This window comes from Etheostoma cragini, chromosome 12 (assembly GCF_013103735.1).
Source record: "Etheostoma cragini isolate CJK2018 chromosome 12, CSU_Ecrag_1.0, whole genome shotgun sequence".
Lineage (NCBI taxonomy): Eukaryota > Metazoa > Chordata > Actinopteri > Perciformes > Percidae > Etheostoma > Etheostoma cragini.
The window spans coordinates 23,819,570-23,840,987 of record NC_048418.1 but is presented as its reverse complement, the minus strand read 5'-3'; the positions used below and the strand labels follow the sequence as shown (position 1 = coordinate 23,840,987).

General features: G+C 42.9%; 1 protein-coding gene across 2 annotated transcripts in view; it reads right to left on the bottom strand.

Moving 5' to 3' along the window:
* Positions 1 to 21,418, bottom strand: part of LOC117954225 (leucine-rich repeat and immunoglobulin-like domain-containing nogo receptor-interacting protein 3) — a 32,720-nt gene that overhangs the window by 2,353 nt on the left and 8,949 nt on the right. For both annotated transcript variants that reach the window (XM_034887838.1, XM_034887837.1), the window contains exon 2: positions 481 to 1,090. In XM_034887838.1, the coding sequence (XP_034743729.1) occupies positions 481 to 1,035 (555 nt within the window). In that variant the 5' untranslated portion in view covers positions 1,036 to 1,090. The remainder of the gene's footprint in view (positions 1 to 480; positions 1,091 to 21,418) is intronic.

The following is a 21,418-nucleotide window of genomic DNA, read 5'->3' as shown; positions in this document are numbered from 1 at the left end:
AAATTAGGCTTGTTAGTTGGGTAGCTTAGCACAAATACTGGAAACATAAGGGGAAACAGCTGGCCTGGCTCCATCAAGGGGTAACAAAATCTGCCTAAAAGGTCATCAGTGTGCGGTTGCTAGCAGCACCCATACAATTAGTAGCCTCACACATAACCCCCCCACAAAACCACAATTTGTCATTTTTCCATTTCATATTTAGCATACAGAGAATAAAGTTGTATCAATCCTCTCATTTAAGTCTTGACAAGAAAGCAAATAAGCTCATTTTCCCAAATGTTGAACCACATATTTCTGAGCCGAACCTAACTTTGATACCGTCACTATGGATGGCAAATAGTGGCTTAGCATGACTGTTTATTTAGAACCACACAGTATATTCCACTACTGTCAAAATGAAAGTGGGATTAAACAGGTTCTTCCATGAAGTTCTTCATTAGTAACACAGGGATGGTATAGTGAAGATGCTGTTGAGGTTACCTTGTGGGAGATATAAACCAGGTCGTTGTCGCCCACCTCCAAATGTTTCAGACTCCTCAGATCCTGGAAGGTGTAGTCCAGTAAAATCACCATCTTGTTCTCGCTCAGGTCCAAGCTGGTCAGATTGCCCAGCTTGGCGAAAGCCCCCATGGGCACTAACTTCAGCTGGTTTCCCCTCAACTTCAACACTTTAAGACTCTGTAGGGTGGCAAAGGCATTGGGCTCTAATGTGGCGATAAGGTTCTCACTGAGGTCCACCTCCTCCAGCCGCGGGTACGGTGCCAGGTCCCCTGCTTGGACCCAGCGGAGCCGGTTCTTGCTGAGGTCCAGGAGTTGGGTCTCCGTGGGGATTCCCTCCGGGATGTTGATGAGGCGCCGTCGCTGGCACGACACCGACCTCAGCTGAGCCGAGCACTCGCACCGTGGTGGACAAGCCTGGCCTCTTCCTGGCAGCGTCATCGTTATCACGGCAACCAGAGAAGCAGCCAGGACCCATCGCCACATCCTCGGCCATGGCACTAAGGCACACCCAGCAGAGCCAGGAGAGCCAATCATGGCCCTGGCCCTCTGACTCCTCGCCTGTCACAGGCAGGGTCAGTACACCATACACCTGCAAGATGAAACAGAGGGAAGAAAAAAATTATGATTAAAGACATTACAAGAGGATGTGAAAAAGATCATCTCCCAAGCTCATGAAAATTACATCCACACGTCTGTAAATGATCTATGTTTCCTGCAGTTTAAGTAATGTTTAAGACATATCATGACACGTCATTAAAATACAAGTGACGGGAGCTCATTACAGGAACACGGATCTGCGTAAGATATTTAAGATAGTTTGGTTTCTGTGGTTTCAGTTGAAGAACAGGGAGCTTCTTGCTTCAGCTGAATTCATGCATGCTGCTTCTCCTCAGCTCTCCTCACCGCACTGAACCCGCTGCTCCATTTTGATGAACACAATGAATTTATTTTCACCACGCATGAACACAGATTGAGCTCAACAGTCACATTATGCCTGGAAGCCACTCACGCAGCGGCGATGAAACGTGAAAAGAAATAGGTGGATTAAATCCCCGTGTACTCAAGTCACATTGTGTGTTTTTATCAGGTATGTGTTGAGGCATACATGGGTAGGACGTGGCATTTTGCTGGGCATGAATTAAAAATCGTTTTACTCCTCCTGGAGATGAATCACTCGTGCTTTAACATTCCTTCAGGCAACCTGTCATCTCTCCCACGCACCAGCTTTAACTCAGGGACAGTCAAAAAGCACCTGGCATTGGATCAAGTCAGTGTCTGTCTGATTAGAAGTAAGTAATACTTTTATACTTGAGTGTAGAAACAGGAAAGTTGTTTGCTCTACTGTTACAAATGCAGAATCCTCAGATGTTTATCTCTTCACTATTTGCTCTACTTGGTTGGTTTTGCTTTCAGACAAGGTAGAAATAAGAGAGAATGTGTCGTCATCATCAACAGGGAGTATCATGTTTAAATGCATTCTGATGCTGGCATTGGACAAAGGCAGAGCCAAACGGATTAATAAAATATGGGTTTGCTTGTGCTTTATGGGCCGTAATCACAAAAGTCGCCAGTCTTTCTTTGTGTCAGCTCTTTCTTGTAAGTTGGATTTAGAAAACGGCCTCTTGAAAGTCTAATCATATCTGACTGTTTCAATGAGTTGGCATCAATGGGATCACCCGGGATGAAATGAGCTTTAAGCTAAGTTTAAGTGACGACGGACCGAAATTCTTTGCACACATGCACAATCCTCAGTTATTTTTACACATGATCACACACAAACTGCAGTAAAACCTCCAGAGATTGTGTCTCATCTACCAAGCCTCAGGGTGGATAAGTCCCACAGCTTTGTGACAGGTCTGGAAAACACTGTTTACAGATCCCATATCTTAAGGATCTGGTTGAAATCTGGCACAGTGGTTTTCCATTCGCTGGGAGACAAAAAACACAGACAGAGAGAAGCTGCTGTGCGGACCGCTGCACAAACTGACCCAGTTCTCAGAAACGAATTAGCCTCGCACTGTCAACCAGCAACAACTCATCATGACCACAACAACGCAACAGCAAACCTCAGCGTCTCGGTGGACTCAAGCCCAGAGAGATCGGATAAACAAACAGGAGTTCTGAAATAACGAGCTACAAAGAAAATTAACAACCCTGCACAGGCTAGATCATTTTTGTGGCACACAATGATATTTCCTCTTATTCCACCTTTTACTTCACTACTAATGTTCCCTAGAGGGTGAATCCCGGTGACTTTTCACTTACTTAGTAAAATATTTCAATTCCTACAGGATGGATTGGCACAAAATGTCGTGCCAGAAATGAGCTGTTCTTAGAATATTTGTATGACGAGTTTTGGAGTGTGCTCCTGTAGCGTACTTTCATCAAATAATAATGACCAGGTTATGGAAATATTAGGCCACAGGTTGTTGTTTATGCAAAAGTCGGAGCGGAATGGCTTAAGGAGACACGTCAGTAGCACTAGAGAAGTCGCCACTGGTGCACACATTCATGGTGCCCAGATGATGAACCCTACTGACTACGGTGTAATGCCACCATGAAGTCAAAGCTTAAATTTTTCATTGAGATATTTAGAGTGATATACCCCTGCAACTATCAAATTGATTGCCATGAAATATTCCAGACATCCGTGGTCCCCTGAGGATGTCTTGTAAAATCCTTTAGGTCACTATTCTTCAGGTGTGTATTGCTAATTTGCACATGTTATCATGCTAACACGCTAAACTGTGATATAGTATACTTGGTAAACATCAACAGGATAGCATTATCAGTGCGAGTAAACTGAATATATTTGAGTTGTGGGCCAAATAAGACAGTTGAGGACGTCCTCTTGAGCTTTGTGGAACACTGATCAACACCCTTTTCTGACATTTGACAGGACAAACAATTAATCGAGAAAATAATCGACAGATTAATCGGCAATGAATATAATCCTCAGTTGCAGCCCTAGTGCAGTATATATATTGCCTGTGTGTGTCAGTTCACATCCGCTCAGCCCTTAGGCACTGTGATGGATGCCGCCTGTCTCCACACACCCCTGATAGTCATTCTACGGGTCAGTGGCAGCGTAGCAGGAATCAGTCAGCTGACATTGTGAAGGCAGAAAAGGTCCTCATTGCTGGACTCAAGGACACACACACACACACACACACACACACACACACACACACACACACACACACACACACACACACACACACACACACACACACACACACACACACTTTATCAAACACATGGACCCAGAGGAGTCCAGTGTGCAGCCGAAGACACACCTTTACTCTCACTCCTGTGGAAAATACTGAGGATAACCTTTTTTTTATTAGTTTTTACTCCTTTAAAAAAAAAACTCAAGGTTAGTCTTACAGCTTGTTCCTTCATCTGGACAGCCAATACACATAAAATCACACTAGGGGTACCTAAATCTACACTACAAACTGTGAGTCAATGTTTGCCAGATGTTAGGGCCACAGCAGTGGCACGTCCCAAAATCCCTAGAAATATTCTGCCACAGGCCAGCTGTCTAGGGAGAACAGCGAGGAAGAATGGGAGGAAAATCAGTCCAGAAGCTAAAAATAACTAAGTTGTATGAAACTGACCTAATGAACAGATGTTGGGGTACAACATCCCCGTCCAATCACACATACATCATCACCGTCAGCCTGCACAGGCACTGATGACCATGACCAGATGTCTCAAACACCACTTGTTTCACCTGATTTTACAGACAGGATAGCTTGATTAAAAACCCCATGTTGCCAAGAAAAGAGGCTTCCAAAATAACCGTGTTGTGTGTTTGTGTGGCAGTGTGTTTGACCAGAAATAGGTCTTCCATATTAACTGGTAGCCTTTAAAAGCCTTTATATTCAGCCAGCAGAGCGGGGATCTCCTCAGCCCTCGCATCCCTGCTTCCTGAGCTTTGTCTCGCTTTTTTTTCATCACACACTGACCCCGCCACCACACACAAACACACACGCACGCGCACGCACGCACGCGCACACACACACACAGGCACGCGCACGCGCACGCGCACACGCACACGCACACGCACACGCACACGCGCACACACACACACACACACACACACACACACACACACACACACACACACACACACACACACAATCAGTGATGTAGGCGCAATCGAGCAGTAAGCAGGTTTTTTGAGAGAACTTTTACATTTTATTGTTGCAAACCAACCGAGGTGCAAAATTGACAAGTTTTACACTTTTCAGAGGTAAGCTGACAGTTGCTTTCCATTCCTAACTGCTCAGTCCAATTTTAAATCTGTGCTTTGTCACTTGATTTTAAGCCAAAGTCAAGTGTGGAGTACAGCTTAACAGCTCTCTAATACAGCTGCACTGAATATGGGGGGAGAGAGAAGGGGGAGTTAACAGTCAGGAGGGAGAACAACTGTGGTGAGTTATGTTCAAAGAAGATATTTATGATTTCAAGTAAATGTGGAAAGTTTGGTCGTATTTATTTCCAAGTAATGTCAACTCGTCCAAGTCAACATGAAAGTTTCTTTGTAAGCCTGAAAAGGTTAAATAATGTTTATTTGTGTCTCCTGTAGTCAAAGTTTGAGTTTTTTTTTTAATTTCCCAATGCCCACATTGGAAGTGGGAAGCAAAGAAAAAACAAAGGAAAAACTTAAGAGCCTTGAAGATAACAAAGGAAAATGTTATTAGGTGGAGGAAAAAAACGAAAGAAGCCCTGGTTGGTGGCTCACAGAGGGGGATATATACAGCGATAACGTGTACAATGCATGGCGTGGGAACACAAAGATACAATATGAAAAAAAAACCTGAATGGGAAAGAACTCAGAAACAGAATACAAACACTTTCAAAAAGTCTCGGTCGCTCGTCCACATCCTGGACGTCCTTACTGCGACACCCGGAGACCATGAAACACTGCTCCCGAATGTTCCAAGAAAACTGAGCGTTGTTTTTTCAGAGCTGGTCAGCGTTGAGTTTGCAGAGACATGAAGGTGCTCAGCGCCATTCAACCCTGCTGCAGCTGCATCCTCTTCCTCTGCGTCACTGAGGCAGCGAGTGTTAACTGATTGAGATTGACTCGCTGCGCGGTTTGACCTTTAGCTGATTAGAGCCACAAACCTTTGACTTGAATGCTGCAGTAATGTTTCATTGGACCAACTAACTATCTAGTATTTAAACAAGCATTTAAAGAAATAATCTCCTGTAGCTGTGAATGAGGGGTACAATGCTGTTCATAAATTTACGATCCCATAATAAAGAGCAATAGAAAAAAAATCATCTTTTGGAAATAGATCCTAATGCCTTAATTAAAAAAAAGGAAAAATCCAACCTTTAGGGACACCAATTTTCTTTGTGGATGAATAATGTATCATAAGTATACACCCCCCTATGTTAAAATGCAGGGGCATAAGTATACACCCCCTATGTTAAAATACAGGGGCATAAGTATACACCCCCCTATGTTAAAATGCAGGGGCATAAGTATACACCCCCCTATGTTAAAATGCAGGGCCATAAGTATACACCCCCTATGTTAAAATGCAGGGGCATAAGTATACACCCCCCTATGTTAAAATACAGGGGGCATAAGTATACACCCCCCTATGTTAAAGTACAGGGGCATAAGTATACACCCCCTATGTTAAAATGCAGGGGCATAAGTATACACCCCCCTGTGTTAAAATACAGGGGCATAAGTATACACCCCCCTATGTTAAAATACAGGGGACATAAGTATACACCCCCCTATGTTAAAATACAGGGGGCATAAATATACACCCCCCTATGTTAAAATACAGGGGACGTAAGTATACACCCCCCTATGTTAAATTCCCATAGAGAAAGCACATTTTCATTTTTAAAGGCCAGTTATTTCATGGATCAGGATACTATGCATCCTGATAAATTTCCCTTGGCTTTTGGAATTAAAATACCCCCCACATCATCACATACCCTTCACGATACCTAGAGATTGGCATGGGATACTTTCCATAAAATCATCTCTCAATGCAAATCAAACTAGCTATTAGTCTAACTGAAATAAAACCATGGACATGTAAAGTTATGTCACCACTTTAGATGCTTGCTTCTGATTGGTTTTTTCCTTGGTTCATTACTTAATGATTCATTAATATAGGATCTCCCAGTCTGAGGGCGTTTTCACAACATTTTCATTCATTCATTCATTTCTAGAATAGAATAGAAATCCTTTATTGTCATTATACACAAGTGCAGTACCTGTGCAACGAGACTGAAGCAACCCCTTTACAGTGTCGATACAAAATATGATATAAAAAGAAAAAGAAGTAAAGCATAGGTAGTGCAGAAAAAAAGAGAGGGGATGGGCTGGTGCACAGTCCTGAGAGCAACTATATACATCTATAAAATGGCTTTGTATACACATTATGGGAAACGTAGTTAAGTATTAATAACAAATGAATAAATATTGCACTATAAAGAAATTAAATGGTAAAGTACTAAATAATAAATAAATACATTTTGCACAGTAACGAAATGGTTAAATATTAAACATTGGCAGGCTCTACTTGTGTTTTAAAACCACCTTTGAGGAACAGCTCGGTGCTCAGTGTGTCAGGCTACGTGTGAGAGTGAGTGACGGTGAATGCGCTCAGAGCAGACAGCTGTCGGCTATCAGAGCCCAGAATACATCAGCATTTTACTTGTTAAGTGGTAGGAAATGTACAGTGTAGGTTTCCGTTTGTCTCGGAATAGATGATCCAGAAAGCAAGTTGCCATGTCTCGCTTCTCAACAACAGAACAAAACGAACCGTGGCAGAAGGAGAGAGTAGCAAAAAGTCCCCGACACAGAGAGAGAGGAGAGATGGGGAAGCCTGTCTTCAAACCAATCACTTCTAACTATCTGGACACACAAGTGTGTGATGGTTGAAGGACGTTGTTTTGTCCCAACCCAAAGTTGCCGGATCAATGAACCTTGGTTTGGACTTTCATTTGTGAAAAGGCCCTAAAAGTCCTCTATCAGGAATTATTAGAGTACTTATTAATGATTATCAAATTGATTCTTTCCTTGCTTAGCTACTCTTTTACACAATTTGACATTAACTAATGATTCATAGCAGTAAGTTCTTAATTTGTTCCCTGGTAACTAGGTTTTTATATCATATTGTATGCTGCTATGAGTCGGAGTAGGATCAGTGATAAATCGGTCTTATTCTTCACTTTCAGAAAAAACTATTTTACTGCAAAGTGGCTCTTTGATCCTTGATGTTTGATCAGTACGGGCCCAGGTCCCACAGGCACTTTTACACAGCCGTTGCACGTGTGTAGACAGGCTGCAAGGTAACATATCCACACTATCACTCTCAATCCTCTCATACACTCCTGAGCAGCCACAGCGCACACACACACACACACACACACACACACGGGGCGTCTCGCTATCTTTGTGGGAACCTGTCAGTGCAATAATGCATACTCTAGCCCCTTACCCTAACCTAAACCATCACAACTAAATGCCTAACCTTAACCCTTAACCTCCTGCTAACCATAACCTAATTCTAACCCAAATCCTAAAACCAATTCTTAACTCTTAAAAAGTCCTATAAAATTGTGGGGTCCCCCACAAAGCTGTCCAGACCCAACAAGTATACTGCATTCCTATTTTTTGGACCCCACAAATGTAGTTAAATGAGTACACACACACACACACACACACACACACACACACACACACACTTACAGCTGACTAAATATAAACACACTTCTTCATCATTTGGGCAAGCATCACCTCTCAGTTTCATGAATCCAGAGAAGTCTCCTGGCTCATCCTACTGTAATGTTTCCCCTCCATACTTCCCAGATCTCTGTGATTTCTCTGAGCTGACGTCTGTGTGTATGCATCTTTCCTGAGAAGCACAGCAAGCTGACATGCCACCAACACAGAGAGTTAGTTAGCGAAAGAGTTGCACCAGCTGTGGAAGCCAAACTCCAACCTCTGTTCTCCGACTGCTTCAAAGTCTGCCAGAGTCACATTAGAAACTGAACATCAGCGTGTAGGATGAAAAGGGCATCACGAACAACGCAATGCCTGACAGCCACAGAGGAACAGCACAACAAAGCTAAAACAAGCGAAGATAAAAACCCCAGAAGACAAAAAAATAACAACTACTTGTTAATTAACGGGCAAAGTATCTCTTCACGTCCTCAAATGACTTCTTCAACAAACACATGCCCCCACCCCGAAACTATTTACTTTAATCATGCTAAAAATAACCATGACGCTGAATACAAACACACACTATAAATGCCCCTGCATTCAGACAGGAGCTGTCTCAGGCAGGAATAGGTAGACAGTCTGGAAGGGTTTAGCATCAGGTCAGCTTCTCGTTGTGTGTACAGGGGCAATTGGTTGTGAAGCAGTGGCAACAGTGATTACACAAGATCAGTTGAATAAAACCTGTAATAATAAAAAGTAAAAACATGAAAAGGAAAGTATTTAGCAAGCGTGGTTGGGTGGTCTAGCTTTTAGATCTTTTTCTGTTCGAGTTCAGCCGTGAGCTGACTGACCGTATAAAGGAGTGTTTGTATCTGTTGGGTTATGGTGGGTATGTTATGGTTTGGGGGTTAGGTTTAGGGTTAGGGTAGGATTAGGGTTAGTGTAGGCTTTGGTTTCTTTTTCTCCTTCTTTGGTTTTTTCGATCCTGTCTGGTGTTTGTATCTTGTTTTCTCCCCGGTCTTGTGTTCTTGGTCCGGTCTCGTGTTCCCCTGAGTGTCTGTATGTTCTGTTTCCTGTTTTATTTTAAAGTCTTGTTATTGTCTCGCCCTGCCTTTAGTTGTACCCCGTGTCTTCCCGCTCTTGTGACTACCTGATGTTTTCCACCTGCTTCCCTGTCCTCTTGTCACCCGCCTCTCGTTACCACGTTACCTTGTGTATTTAATGTCTTTGCTTCGCTCGTCTTTTGTCAGATAGTTTTGTTTTTCTGCCTGTTCTAGAGGACGTTTCCCTTGTTCATTCCCGTTCCTGTTCCCTGGGTTTTCCCTTGAGTTTCTCTGTTTTTGCCCTTTTTTCCGCCCCCCTAGACCTTTTTGTATTTTTCGACTTGTTTTGTTATCCAGTGCATCCTGTGTTCCAATTCTTTCATGTTTTTGTAGATAAAATAAAACCTTTGAAACACTCTCTTCCTGCCTGGCCATCTCTGCTTTTGAGTCCTCACTCCACCCACGTCACACACAAGGTCCAAAACTCTAGGTGCAGTTCAGGGGCGGGTGGGTGCCGTCAGAAACGATGGATTCTTGTTTCTTTACCAACTGTTTTGACCTTTCGGTTGAGTACCTGTGATGGTCACCTTTGTAAATGACTTTTTCTGTTTTAAGTTAATCCTCCTGTTGTCCTCAGGGTCAAATTTGATTTTTCACTTTCAAAAAGTTTCCAAATCAGAAATTTGGGGTTTCCTTTAACCAAATGGTAAAAAAATCATTACGTGGATGGTTCTACACGAAGCTCTTCACAAGTTAAATAACTGATCAGCTCACTACTTTCATTGAATTCATGGTTTTTGTTTAATTTTATAACATTTGAAGAAAAAAATGAGAGAAATATAAGGGAAAAACAATAAAAACGTCCCAAAAAAACACAAAGATATTGTAAAAAATGAGAATGAATATCTGGAAACCTTAGAAAAAATCAAAAATTGTAAAAAAAAATGTCAGAGAAAGCTTCAAAAATGTAAACAACAAAAATGTACAAAAGTGACTGAAGGAGGTTTTAACTTAAACTTATGACCCAGAAAAACTAAACGTTGGTCTACGGGAAGACAACACAAGGGTTAAGAGAAGCTCTAAAAGATCTAAATCAAGTCTATCTATCTCACACACTGAAATATGTATCTTCCTGGGATATAATAGTAAGGTCTATGCATGTGACATCAGGTCAACAACACCTTACACACGTGCAAAGAAATGTGAAATAAATGTAATTTCCGGATATTCTGAAATTTCACAATTGCAATAAGAGATATTTGTGTCTTGAAAAGAATGCACTTCTTAATTTGAATCAATCATAAGACACAGGAGTTAACTTTCTCATTGGTTTTGAATGTCTCTCTACTTTTCCTTAACCAGTGTAAGTGTAGGTCAGTATCGGACACACACTTGACGTCTAGATGCTGTTGCTGTTCCTAAAGACGGGTACAATGTTGGATCAAATGTGCACCTGAGAGCATGCATATTGAAAAAGACGCAACATTTGTGCTTTACTTCTTTGATGTCCTGTGCTACTTTGCCTCTTGCTTGATTTTGCTCCCACTCAATGCTGGCTTTGTTATTTTCCTCTCGGTCGTAATGAGCTGTGCTATGCAGTCCAGATCATCAAATCCATGACAAACATCAATGAAGTGTGTGTGCGTCTGTGTGTGGGCATGTTTCAATCCTCTGAAGGGATTGTGTCTTTCTATTTTTTTTCCTGCTGTAATTATTTTCTCTTGGCTCACTGCAAAAGAGACCAGAAAGAGAAAGTCTGTGAATGCTTCACCAAACCATACACCTGTCGAATCAACCGACCATCTATTCTGCAGCAGTTGATCCTGTCTAGTCATTCTGATTACAGTAATAACTGACAATGAAAAAAGGATTCCTGATCCCAGAACCAAGCGTTAAATATTTTTCAGTGTCTCAGCTTTCATGTGAAATCCCCTGTGCACCCAAATAGATCAAACTGGAATCCTACATGTAAAGCTACTCTCGCTCGCTCTCTCTTTCTTCCCTTGTTTTTGTTTCTTCTTTTTCCTTTCTGTGTGAAGACAGTCCTGTGTGTGACAGTTGTGACGAGTATACACACAGGGATGGTGAGATTAAAGGGAAAACAAAACACTGCAGCATCCAATGAATGACTTTAAGAACTGGTTGGCATCTGTTGCCTTTCTGTGGCAACCGTGTATTACTAACCCTAATACACACATTCACATAATTGAAGAAAAGGATGATCAAAAGATACGTAAAATTATGAATAATTAGACTAGTACATTGCAATTTACCCATTCATACATGCACGAAGACACATGTACACATGCCCACACACAGCAGGTGTCAAAAAGAGAGAGGTGCTGATCTCAAGTGAATCCCTTTCAGACAAAAAACATCTGACACCACCACTGGGAAGCACTTTGTTTTTTTAAAGATAATGTTTTAGGCATTTTGGCCGTTAATCGAAAGCATGAAAGGGGAAGACATGCAGAAAACCTACCGCAGGTCAGAATAGAACACGCAACCTCTGCGTTGAGGACTAACCTTTTTAAATGGGTGCCTGTTCTACCAAGTGAGCTACCAGGGCTGTGCAATTATGACAAATTTAGTTTTTTTTTTAAAGCTACAGTGCGTAGTTTCTGTCGCCCTCCTGAGGAATTCTAAGTAACTGTCGTCACATCGACAAGACGCAAGCCTTCCGTGATCGTGCACCACCCCCAGTCCTCACGTAATTATCTTGTAATGTTTATGTCCTCGTCGTCTCCAAAGCCGGACACTGCTGCTGTCCTTTATCAGCTGTGACTTTAAACGCATCACCCGAGCTGCTGCTCGAGGATTTTGCCAGTCTAAATCATTTTGTGAACGTAGCCATTCCGAAAAATACACGGGGAGTTTTGTGAAGCTGATAGACTCAGCAATCAATCAATAGAAATGTATTTATGTAGCACTTAACAGCAACCAGGAGGTATCCAAAGTGCTTAACATCAGAAACCAAGAGTAAAAACACATATCATACAATAGAAAGAGAGAACACAGAAAACAGTAAAATCAGAAAAGTTTGCAAAGAAACAGAAGAATTAAGTTGTTTGAGTCTGGACGTTATTAAGCTTTTAAGCTCATTTGGCAAAGGCTTGAATGTATTAATTGGTTCCTTAAGACAAAATAGTCCCACACTATTGCTTTAGTATTAAAGTAATTCAAGTTTCAGCTTCTTAAGACACAGTGGTGTTTTAAATTCAATGCAAACATTGACGTATGCTAACATGTTAAAAAGAACGATGCTAATTAGCTTTAGCTACAGTCACTGTAGGACAGGCTTGAGCTACTGCTAGGCCACGCTCACACAGAAAAATGATAAAATATGGCACTGTGTCTACCAAAAATGTACAGTCCAGTGATTTATAAGTATCCAAGAGCCGCTGCTCATAGTGTCTCTCAGAGGAAAAGCAAGATTATCTGCAAAAATATGCAAGCAGAGGCAGAAGCAAGCAGCAAAGCGTCTGCACTGTAAGAAGCAGGAAGCACTAAGTATAAGGTAAAGCTGATGCCGATGGAAATATTAGTTTTGGGGTTTACAGTACAGATTACAGTGTTGACGAGACATTTCACTAAAATCACAAGTGTGAACCTCATGGTGGAGCTAGAGGAAAAGTCAGAGGATAACCAACCAGGCATGAGGATTCATCCTCTCGGGACCATGAAAATCTGCACAACATGGCATTGCAATCCATCTGATACCTTAACAGAGATCATAACATATTGATGTCTCCTTTATAGTGGGTCTGAAGGGGTTTAACAGTTATTCTGGCCATCTAAACTCACAACATGTTGAAATCAAAGAGCGTTGTAGTTGACGATCACATTTAGAGAACATGGCTCCTTCTGTCTCACACAAAGGTCTGGCGAGTTTAATTAGCTGTATATGTTGATGATTCTCACCGCCTGCAGTGTTTTGACCTGCTTTTCTCTGGCTCAAACACGAGCACATGGCTACACACACTGAGAGCACACACGCACACACACACACAGTGTAGTAAACAACAGAGTGCTGCCCTGGAATCCATCTTATCAGATGGGTAACCTTGCCCGCAACCATATGGTCTCTGCTCAGGTGTTGCGTCTGGAGGGTTTCAACTGTAGTGCATGATCAAAATTTGGATACAGCCCAACTCTAGCACCCACATACTCCATTTCTACCATGTGATGTGACTTTATCCCCTCCAACTCTTGCAGTAATGAACTCATGGGGTTGCAGGTGTTAACATAAATCTCCATTTTGGCTTAGGCATGCAGACACTGGTGAAATGCCAGGGCTAAAAGGGGAACAGTTGGGTTTACATCACAAAAGCCCTCCACACAATATCGCTAAATTTAGTCCGTTTAAGCTCCAAACACATATCCACCAGTGTCACATGCAGCTCTGACTCCCATGTACAGTACATACACACTCAAAGCATATATACATGGACATTTTAGACACGATTGTAGGATGGTCCGTAAGAGACATTTCCTGTGATGTGTCTCACAAGTAAGTTAAGTTAAGAACGTTTCCCTAATTGATGGATTTTCCCTAATTTTCTCCTAAACCTAATGCATTCAGCAGTTACAGTATGGCAGTGCCACTACAAGTGTAGTCCTGTTATCCAGGATGGGACTTTTCCTCATTAGTGAGCAGGTTGGAGCAACAACAGAGCCCATCTCCAAGATGTACAAAATCCCCTGTTGTTCTCGGTTCCGATCTAAGCAGAGTCGCTGTGATGTGTGTTTGGTCTGTGTGATACTGTGCTATATGTGCACCACAATGTCTTTTCAGGAACGATGAAGTGCCTGCGCTGCTGATCAGAGGTTTGGACTCCTGCCAGCTGGGAGGCAGAGAGAAGACTTACAAGTCATTAAAATCGTGTGCGTGCACTACCAAAGCTACACAAATTGGGCCTGTGTGTGCATGTGAATAATCCTGTGTTTACATGGCTTTTTTTTGTTTTTTTAAAGTGTATTCAGGAAAAGCATTAAGTGTGGCAATTGTTTATGCTGGGGTGTAATTAACCAGCAAGTGCGGGGCTTATTACACCATTAGCAACAGTGCAAGTTAGAGAGAAATAGTTAAGAATAGCAGGGAGATAAAAGTCATTTAATCAAACTTGACCTGTCTCTGGGAAAAGAAAAAAAACAACTTTCACACATGCAGACACCGATCATTGTGAGCGACACACAGTCCGACAAGTGACTGAACAGCCTTGAATTAGACTTGCCCTTTGGGGATCTGTGGCCTTATTAATGGCGTGGATTGAAATAAGTGATGATTTATTATCTCACACATGCTTCCAAAAAGCTCAGTCACTGCCGTGAGCTTTATTCGGCGGTATGTCCTCACGTTTGGAACATACTCGCAGAATATTTGTCTCATTTGTGCATGTCAGTTCAGTATTGTGTGGGTCCTGCTGATAATTGATGTCTTATATTGTATGCCAAAGAAGACAAACGTCTCCTTCACACAAACAGGAGACTCTGCTATCACAGTTGTGATTCCCGGTCTCTAGACTGGATATGAAGAGAGGTCATTTTCTGGTGGGTTTCTTAATGAGTTTCCAGATAACAAAATGGTGGGATAATCCCAAGGGTTGGTCAGTCATTGGGAAGTAAAAGCACGTCTTTCTTCTCACTTCCAACGGGGCTGCCGCAGATTGCGTTGATGGCCGGGCGATTGCTGCTAAGGAAAGCATTTCCCTAGAGACGTCTCACCTGAAAGGCAACGGCCCCTTTTTACCCTGTGGGTGTGTGTGTGTGTGTGTGTGTGTGTGTGTGTGTGTTGTGGGAGTGTGTTATGTATTCCTTTGGCATGGAGAAGAAAAGAAATTAATTCAATTCTCCAGCTCGTTAAGACGGTTGAAAGCCAAACAGGGAATTTCAAACCAAGACAGCAGACTCGATATACAGACGTGAATAAGACGACTGCAGAAAAAAAGAATTAAGATTGAAATAGATAAGAGCAGAGCTGCATAATGCAACCACAATGTGAGCGATTGATGGATTTGGGTAGCAGGGGAGGAGAGGATGGACATGGAGGACAGGGAAGGAAAGTGAGTGTAATGGATGAAAGAGGAGGGAAAGAGCGGGCGGGGTGGGGAGGTAGGAGGCAACAGAGGGACACTGTCTCACTCTGTCACTAATGATGGAGTAAGGTCAAAGCTATTCCACAGTTGAAAGAATCTAATGATGCAAATTAGGTCTGACGGTCAGTCAGATGCCAGAAGAGAGGCCCGGGAATCTTAATGTTGCTCGACAACACACAGGGAGGAATTTTGTATTTTAAATGTATTGGGTTTATAACACTAGACGTCAGTGGCATTTTACAGTGAGTGAAAAGGCCACATCTGTCCAAAGAAGAAAAGAAAAATATATATTTGTATGTGTTTATGTATACTGAACGCAGCCTGGCTGACTGGTACAAATATGCAACTGTCTGTGTGGCAAGTAAACAGCGAGAAAAGAAATGAGTTGGAGAAAGACGGGGGAGGGGAGGAGTGTGACAGCTTTCCATCGGTAGTCTTTGAAGAACAGCAGGATGCCGGATCGACATGGGGGGAGAATGAATATGAATATGTACATAGCTTTGACCTGAATGCATAAACTGATGTATGGTGGGTAAGTCACACTCAGACTCAGTTTCTAATTCTTTTTTTCTAAAATTAAATGACATCAAATGATCCCCAAGAATATAAAATTACCATTCTTTCTCATCCAAGCTGTAAATAAACCATGTACCCAAGAAGGATGTTGATATGCAGTAGAAATGTGTATTATATGTACAAGCATGGGGAAAGCATGCAAGACTGCATATGCATACATGGCATGGATGCAGACGGCAGTGTGTCATGGATAATATGACCCTGTAAGCCTGAAAGCTCATTGGCTCTTCATTTCTTTGATCCAGCCAATAGGAGCCATCGCTACCGTTTCAGATGTGGGGATGAAGGGGCAGAAAGAGGGAGGGGGATGTGTGAAACACAGAAGAATGGGGGTGAAGGCGGTAGAAAAATAGGAATGGATGACGTGGGAAGAGAGTAACGGAGAGTGACAAGGATGGAGATGCAAAATAAAAGAAAGCAGGAGACCGATGAAAACGTTCAGCTTGTGGTATGAAAAGTGGTTGTACAACACCAACAGAGCATGTGTGTGTGTGTGTGCATGTGTGTACATGTGTGTTTGTGCTGTGCAGCTTTGTGTGTGTAAGATGATGCTTCAAAGGACATAAGGTGATCATCACATGGATCCTCTTCTCACCAGAGACCCAGGAGGAGGATACACAAACCCCCACATACACATGTACTGTACATATACATGTGTGGTTGTGAAGGCTTTGCAAACACTGCCGAACAAGGTCGCTATAAGAAAGAGGGCATGAAAGTGGTTGAACAAATAAGCAATGTTGGGGGAGTAACAAGAAGGTATAATGTTGAAAGAAACAGATGGAAGGGATGATGAGTAGGTAGGAAGAGCTTGAACAGGTTGCCAGGTTTGGGGCGAGATCAGAGGTGTTTTGTTGATTTGTTTGACAGCAGAGTATCTGGAGTCCCAGCACTTGGACAGCCTCTATAACTCCTAATTTCCACCACTCCGGAACGGCGGCGGAGTCCTTACGTTACCATTGAAGTCAATGTGGGCATTTCCACTGACCGCGGAACGGCTGCGTCACAGCTCCGGCGGTCCCTAGCCCTCCGGAGCAGATACGCAGCTTCTACTTTTGCCGGACGACGGATAGCTCTGCAGCAATTCAGCACACGGCAGATGGGCGGGACAGGAAGTCAAGCACAGAAACTAAATAAAAGATCAGTTTTTTAATTTTTAAAATAAAGTGTGCTCACGGCGGATTATATTTCCCTGCACTACACCTTGAAAACACAGCACAGAGTTGTGTCCCCTCTGTTCTTCTGGATGGAGACTAACTGTTGTTGGGTTTATGGTTCTATTCTACATGAATTTGCAAGTTCTCGCGGGTTCTCGAGACTTCAGCCGTCAGTCAAGGCCGCAGCCGTTCAGCAACAAATCCAGCCCTGGTGGGTGTTGCAAGGAGCGGATTCGCAGACAATCTGCAACCGGTAGTAACTAGGAGTTAGCCTGTCCATGTCTGCGCTAGTCTTGCATCGCCAGACTTCCTCCACAGCGCTGCGGAGGAGGGTCTGGCTGGTCCACAGACCTCAACAATAACATGGGTGAGTGTAATGTTATAACTGACAGTCAAAAACCCACATTACAAGAAATTCACTTTAAAACACACACTATCATATTTAGGATGATGTAGTCCCGCTGTGCCAGATCCCCTTCTACAGTGCTGTGGAGGAGGGTCTGACTAGTCCACACAGCATTCAGGAATGGGAAAAAAACCATGCTCTGGTTTATTGGCATTTCTTTAAACCAATCACACTCATCATGAGCGGGCGTCAGATCCACACGGAGGCGCAGCAAAATAGCCTCGAGGAAGGAACTGGTTTTGGTACATTCAACATTCAAAGGTTGTTTTTAGGCGTGCAACAGAAAACTCAGATTGGACAGATGGTCTAGCTAGCTGTCTTGATTTACCCTGCAGAGACCTGAGGAACTACCATAGTCCTCATAAATCCACTGGAGTTTAAAATGTTGACATAAAGAACACAGAAGGAAACGGACATCACATGCATCTGGTGGAATTTCATGCAGCACAGTAGCAATCCCGGAAGTCTAACGTCGCAGATATAGACTAGGGCTGATGTAGTTACAACCCGAAAACACATAACTGACAAGTGATAGTGACATTTATACTCTGGTTCATCTTCTAATCTTGGAGAATTGGCTACCGCTGGAGGAATGTCATTATCCAGCGTTACAACCGGATAAAAGAAACCCTTTAATATTGATTCGTCAAATGATTTTTCTCCCAAAAATCAGTGAGAAAGTGAGGCAGACGAGAATATGGGAGCAGCCAGGGTCCTTGAGCTCCTAAAGCAAGCTGTGGGACTCTGGCACTGAAGACACACAGAGATGATAGTAGTTCTCCCCAAGGAGCGTACGGTAACAATTCAAGGACTCTCTCTCGGTCTCTCATTTTCCCTCCAACGCTCATCTCTCTCCCTCTTAGTAAGGTCACCGCTGAAAAGTCTCAATGATGCCCCAGGAGGCCGCGAATAATCATCTAAGTGTGCGTCTGCATCTATGTGTGTGTATCAAAGCGCATGATTGACTTTATGTGGGCACAGAGCTGGTGCATTTGTCTTGTTGTCCATGTGAAGTTTATGTATTGACATGTATGTGGTTGACCACTCGGTGACCCCTGTCCGGCTCTTGCAGGGTCATCGGATCCCCTGCTGCACCGTTCTGCTTCCCAAATAAGCGCTAAGCACTTTAGCCTCTCTCCTGTGAGTTCCTCTTTGTGAAGTAGCATAGCATGCTTGTGAAACTCCTTTTGGGCATTCAATAACTGTCACTTCACATCTAAAAACGGCAAACTGTGCATGAGAGTCAAAGAGAGGGAGACGGCACGCACTCCATAACGAGATGAATGGCTGTCTTTGAGTAGAAAGCTGGTGAAATAAACTGTCTGTTGCATGTTATGCCATCAAAGCTATTCAGAGGAAAATCTGAAAAACAGCATGCGCAATCACCATTCATACCTTCAGGATTGGCACTGGAAGATGCACAAACTTCACAAACATGTTGTAAAGACACCCAAGAAAGAACACTACATACACTGGCTCACCATATAGAACAAGCACACAAAGGCCGAGATCTGCTTAGTACGCAGTCCTTCCCAAGGACAGAGAAGAATCTGTTCGACTGTATCTGTATGTGATGGCAAGTGAACTGGGAGTTGGAATGATAGGGAGCAAGTAAAAAGAGAGAAGAAAGAATGAGCGCTGAAGGAAAGGCGCTGACAGCTCGGCGTTCGAAAATAGCCTAAACAGTACGGCTCCAAAATAATTCCCTTTTTTCCTCCTGATCATAACTTCAACCACAGTGGCTGAATTATTCATTCTAGACCAATGACATGCAGGGATGGGGACAAAGAGGCATTGCTCTATTTTGATTCGCATAATAAATTCATGACTCAATGTTTAAATGGAAGTGAAGGAGGAAGTGGGGGGTGGGGAGGACAGTGCAGGGCTCAGGTCAGGTTGAGTGCTGGAAACTGGGAATCAAGGGATGAAACAGGAAGGAGCGAAGGCAGCAAAATAAGGAATAAAGACTCCAAATGCGAAAGGATGTGGAGGGTTTGGAGTTGAATGCGTTAAAGCATCTTCTCGGTAGAAATCCACACACATATAAAAAGGAGCTGGCGCAGCATCTCAACCCAGGATCAGCTGAGGTTGAAGTGGAAAAGCTGCAAGTCAAATTAAAAAGGTCAACACAAATCCTGATTTCCATCTTCTGTTAAATTGTTTGAAAATGAAAAAAAGTTCATTATTTTATGGATTTCACAACTTTCAGTTGTGACACTTTGTACCGTAAACCATTTAAATCTGAGCTTGCGCAACTCACATCTGCACTCGACTCAAGTCGGGTGGCAACAGTCTGACACCGGCCCCTGACTCTGAGCCCTAATGTCACTATGCTAGCTCTTTAAGTCTATTTTTAGTGTGGTTGCTTTGGAGTTAAATAGCCCGAAATGCAGACAAAGCATGAGGCATGAACCTATGTGAGCAGGCCCAATGTAAACATAACAGGCAGCGCCAGCCGGTGTATTGATCAGGCTGATTTTAAAATGATAAGCACATCCTCCCTATCTATTTTTAGCATGTGATAGCCTTGATAGCATATGATATGATAGCCTTCCATTACATGGGAAGCAGCTCAGGTGGGCTGAATCAACGATCTGGAAACAGCATGGGAAAAGTCATTGACACAACTTTTCAGCAGGTCAGTGGAAATGTAGTCTCGCATTGCCTGACCTTCCTCCACAGCGCTGCGGAGGACAGTCTGGCTAGTCCACATAGCATTCCAGGATGGGGTGCTTTATTGGCCAATAAAAATGCAAAATAGTCTCAGGAAGGAACTAGTTTGGTGGAACATGTGTACGTTCAGAAGTAGTTTTAGTCGTCAACAGAAAACTCAGATTGGACAGATAGTCTAGCTAGCTGTCTGGATTTACCCTGCAGAGATCTGAGGACCAGGTAACCATAGTCCTCAGATTGGACAGATAGTCTAGCTAGCTGTCTGGATTGACCCTGCAGAGATCTGAGGACCAGGTAACCATAGTCCTCATTAATCCACTGGAGTTTAAAATGCCAACAGAAAGAAAGCAAAGTGTTCCAGCGGAATAAAAAATTGCTTTTTCATGCAATTTGGCACGTTATTTACATTCAAAGTAGGCTACATGTCTTGATGAATGCTAGCCTCAATGGGTTTATCCTCCACAGCATTACATTTAGCTAGCGCGACTTTGGGGACGGAGGCTTGTCTAGGGTGGGCACAGGTGACTCAGTGGGCAGGCCCGGACCCAGAGTGCCTGCCCATGCCATAGTGTCTAGGTTGTCCACTCTAACCTGGGGGAGTGTCTTACGGCTCACAAAGAAAATCCATTCCTGACAAGTGCACCCCGTTAAAGCATCTCCCAACATCTTCATGGCAAAAACAGGCCGAGACCGTATTATCTCTCAACGAGAAGACCTGTTACCACTGTCACAGGTCAACGCAACAAAAGTCTGGAAAATGCCAACAACCAAATAAAAGGAGTGACTGCTTCAACAGTCGGTCAGGAGAGTGTGTAAGTATATACATTGTACTTTAATGGTGGTATTGCATGTTTTACCTTTATATGAATAGAATAGAATGCCTTTATTGTCATTATAAACAAGTGCGGTACCTGTGCAATGAGATTGAAGGAACAATATAAAAATGTAAAATGTGAAATGGAAGTAGTGCAGAAAAAAAGAGAGGGGGGGGGGGATGTGGAGCACAGTCCTTAGAGCAATTATATATATATATAGACTATATAAAGTAGTAGAGAGATAAAGGGTTTGTATACATGTTATGCAGAAATATAGTTTAGTGTACCAAAAGAATAAATATTGCACAGTAATGAGATTAAATGGTAAGGAAAATAATAAATAATAAGGTTGTGAGGTGCCCTTGATGATGTTCTCTACACAGGACTTGTATGATAAATTGTTGTTGTTGTTGAAAAGGGGGGGGGGGGGGGGGGGGGGGG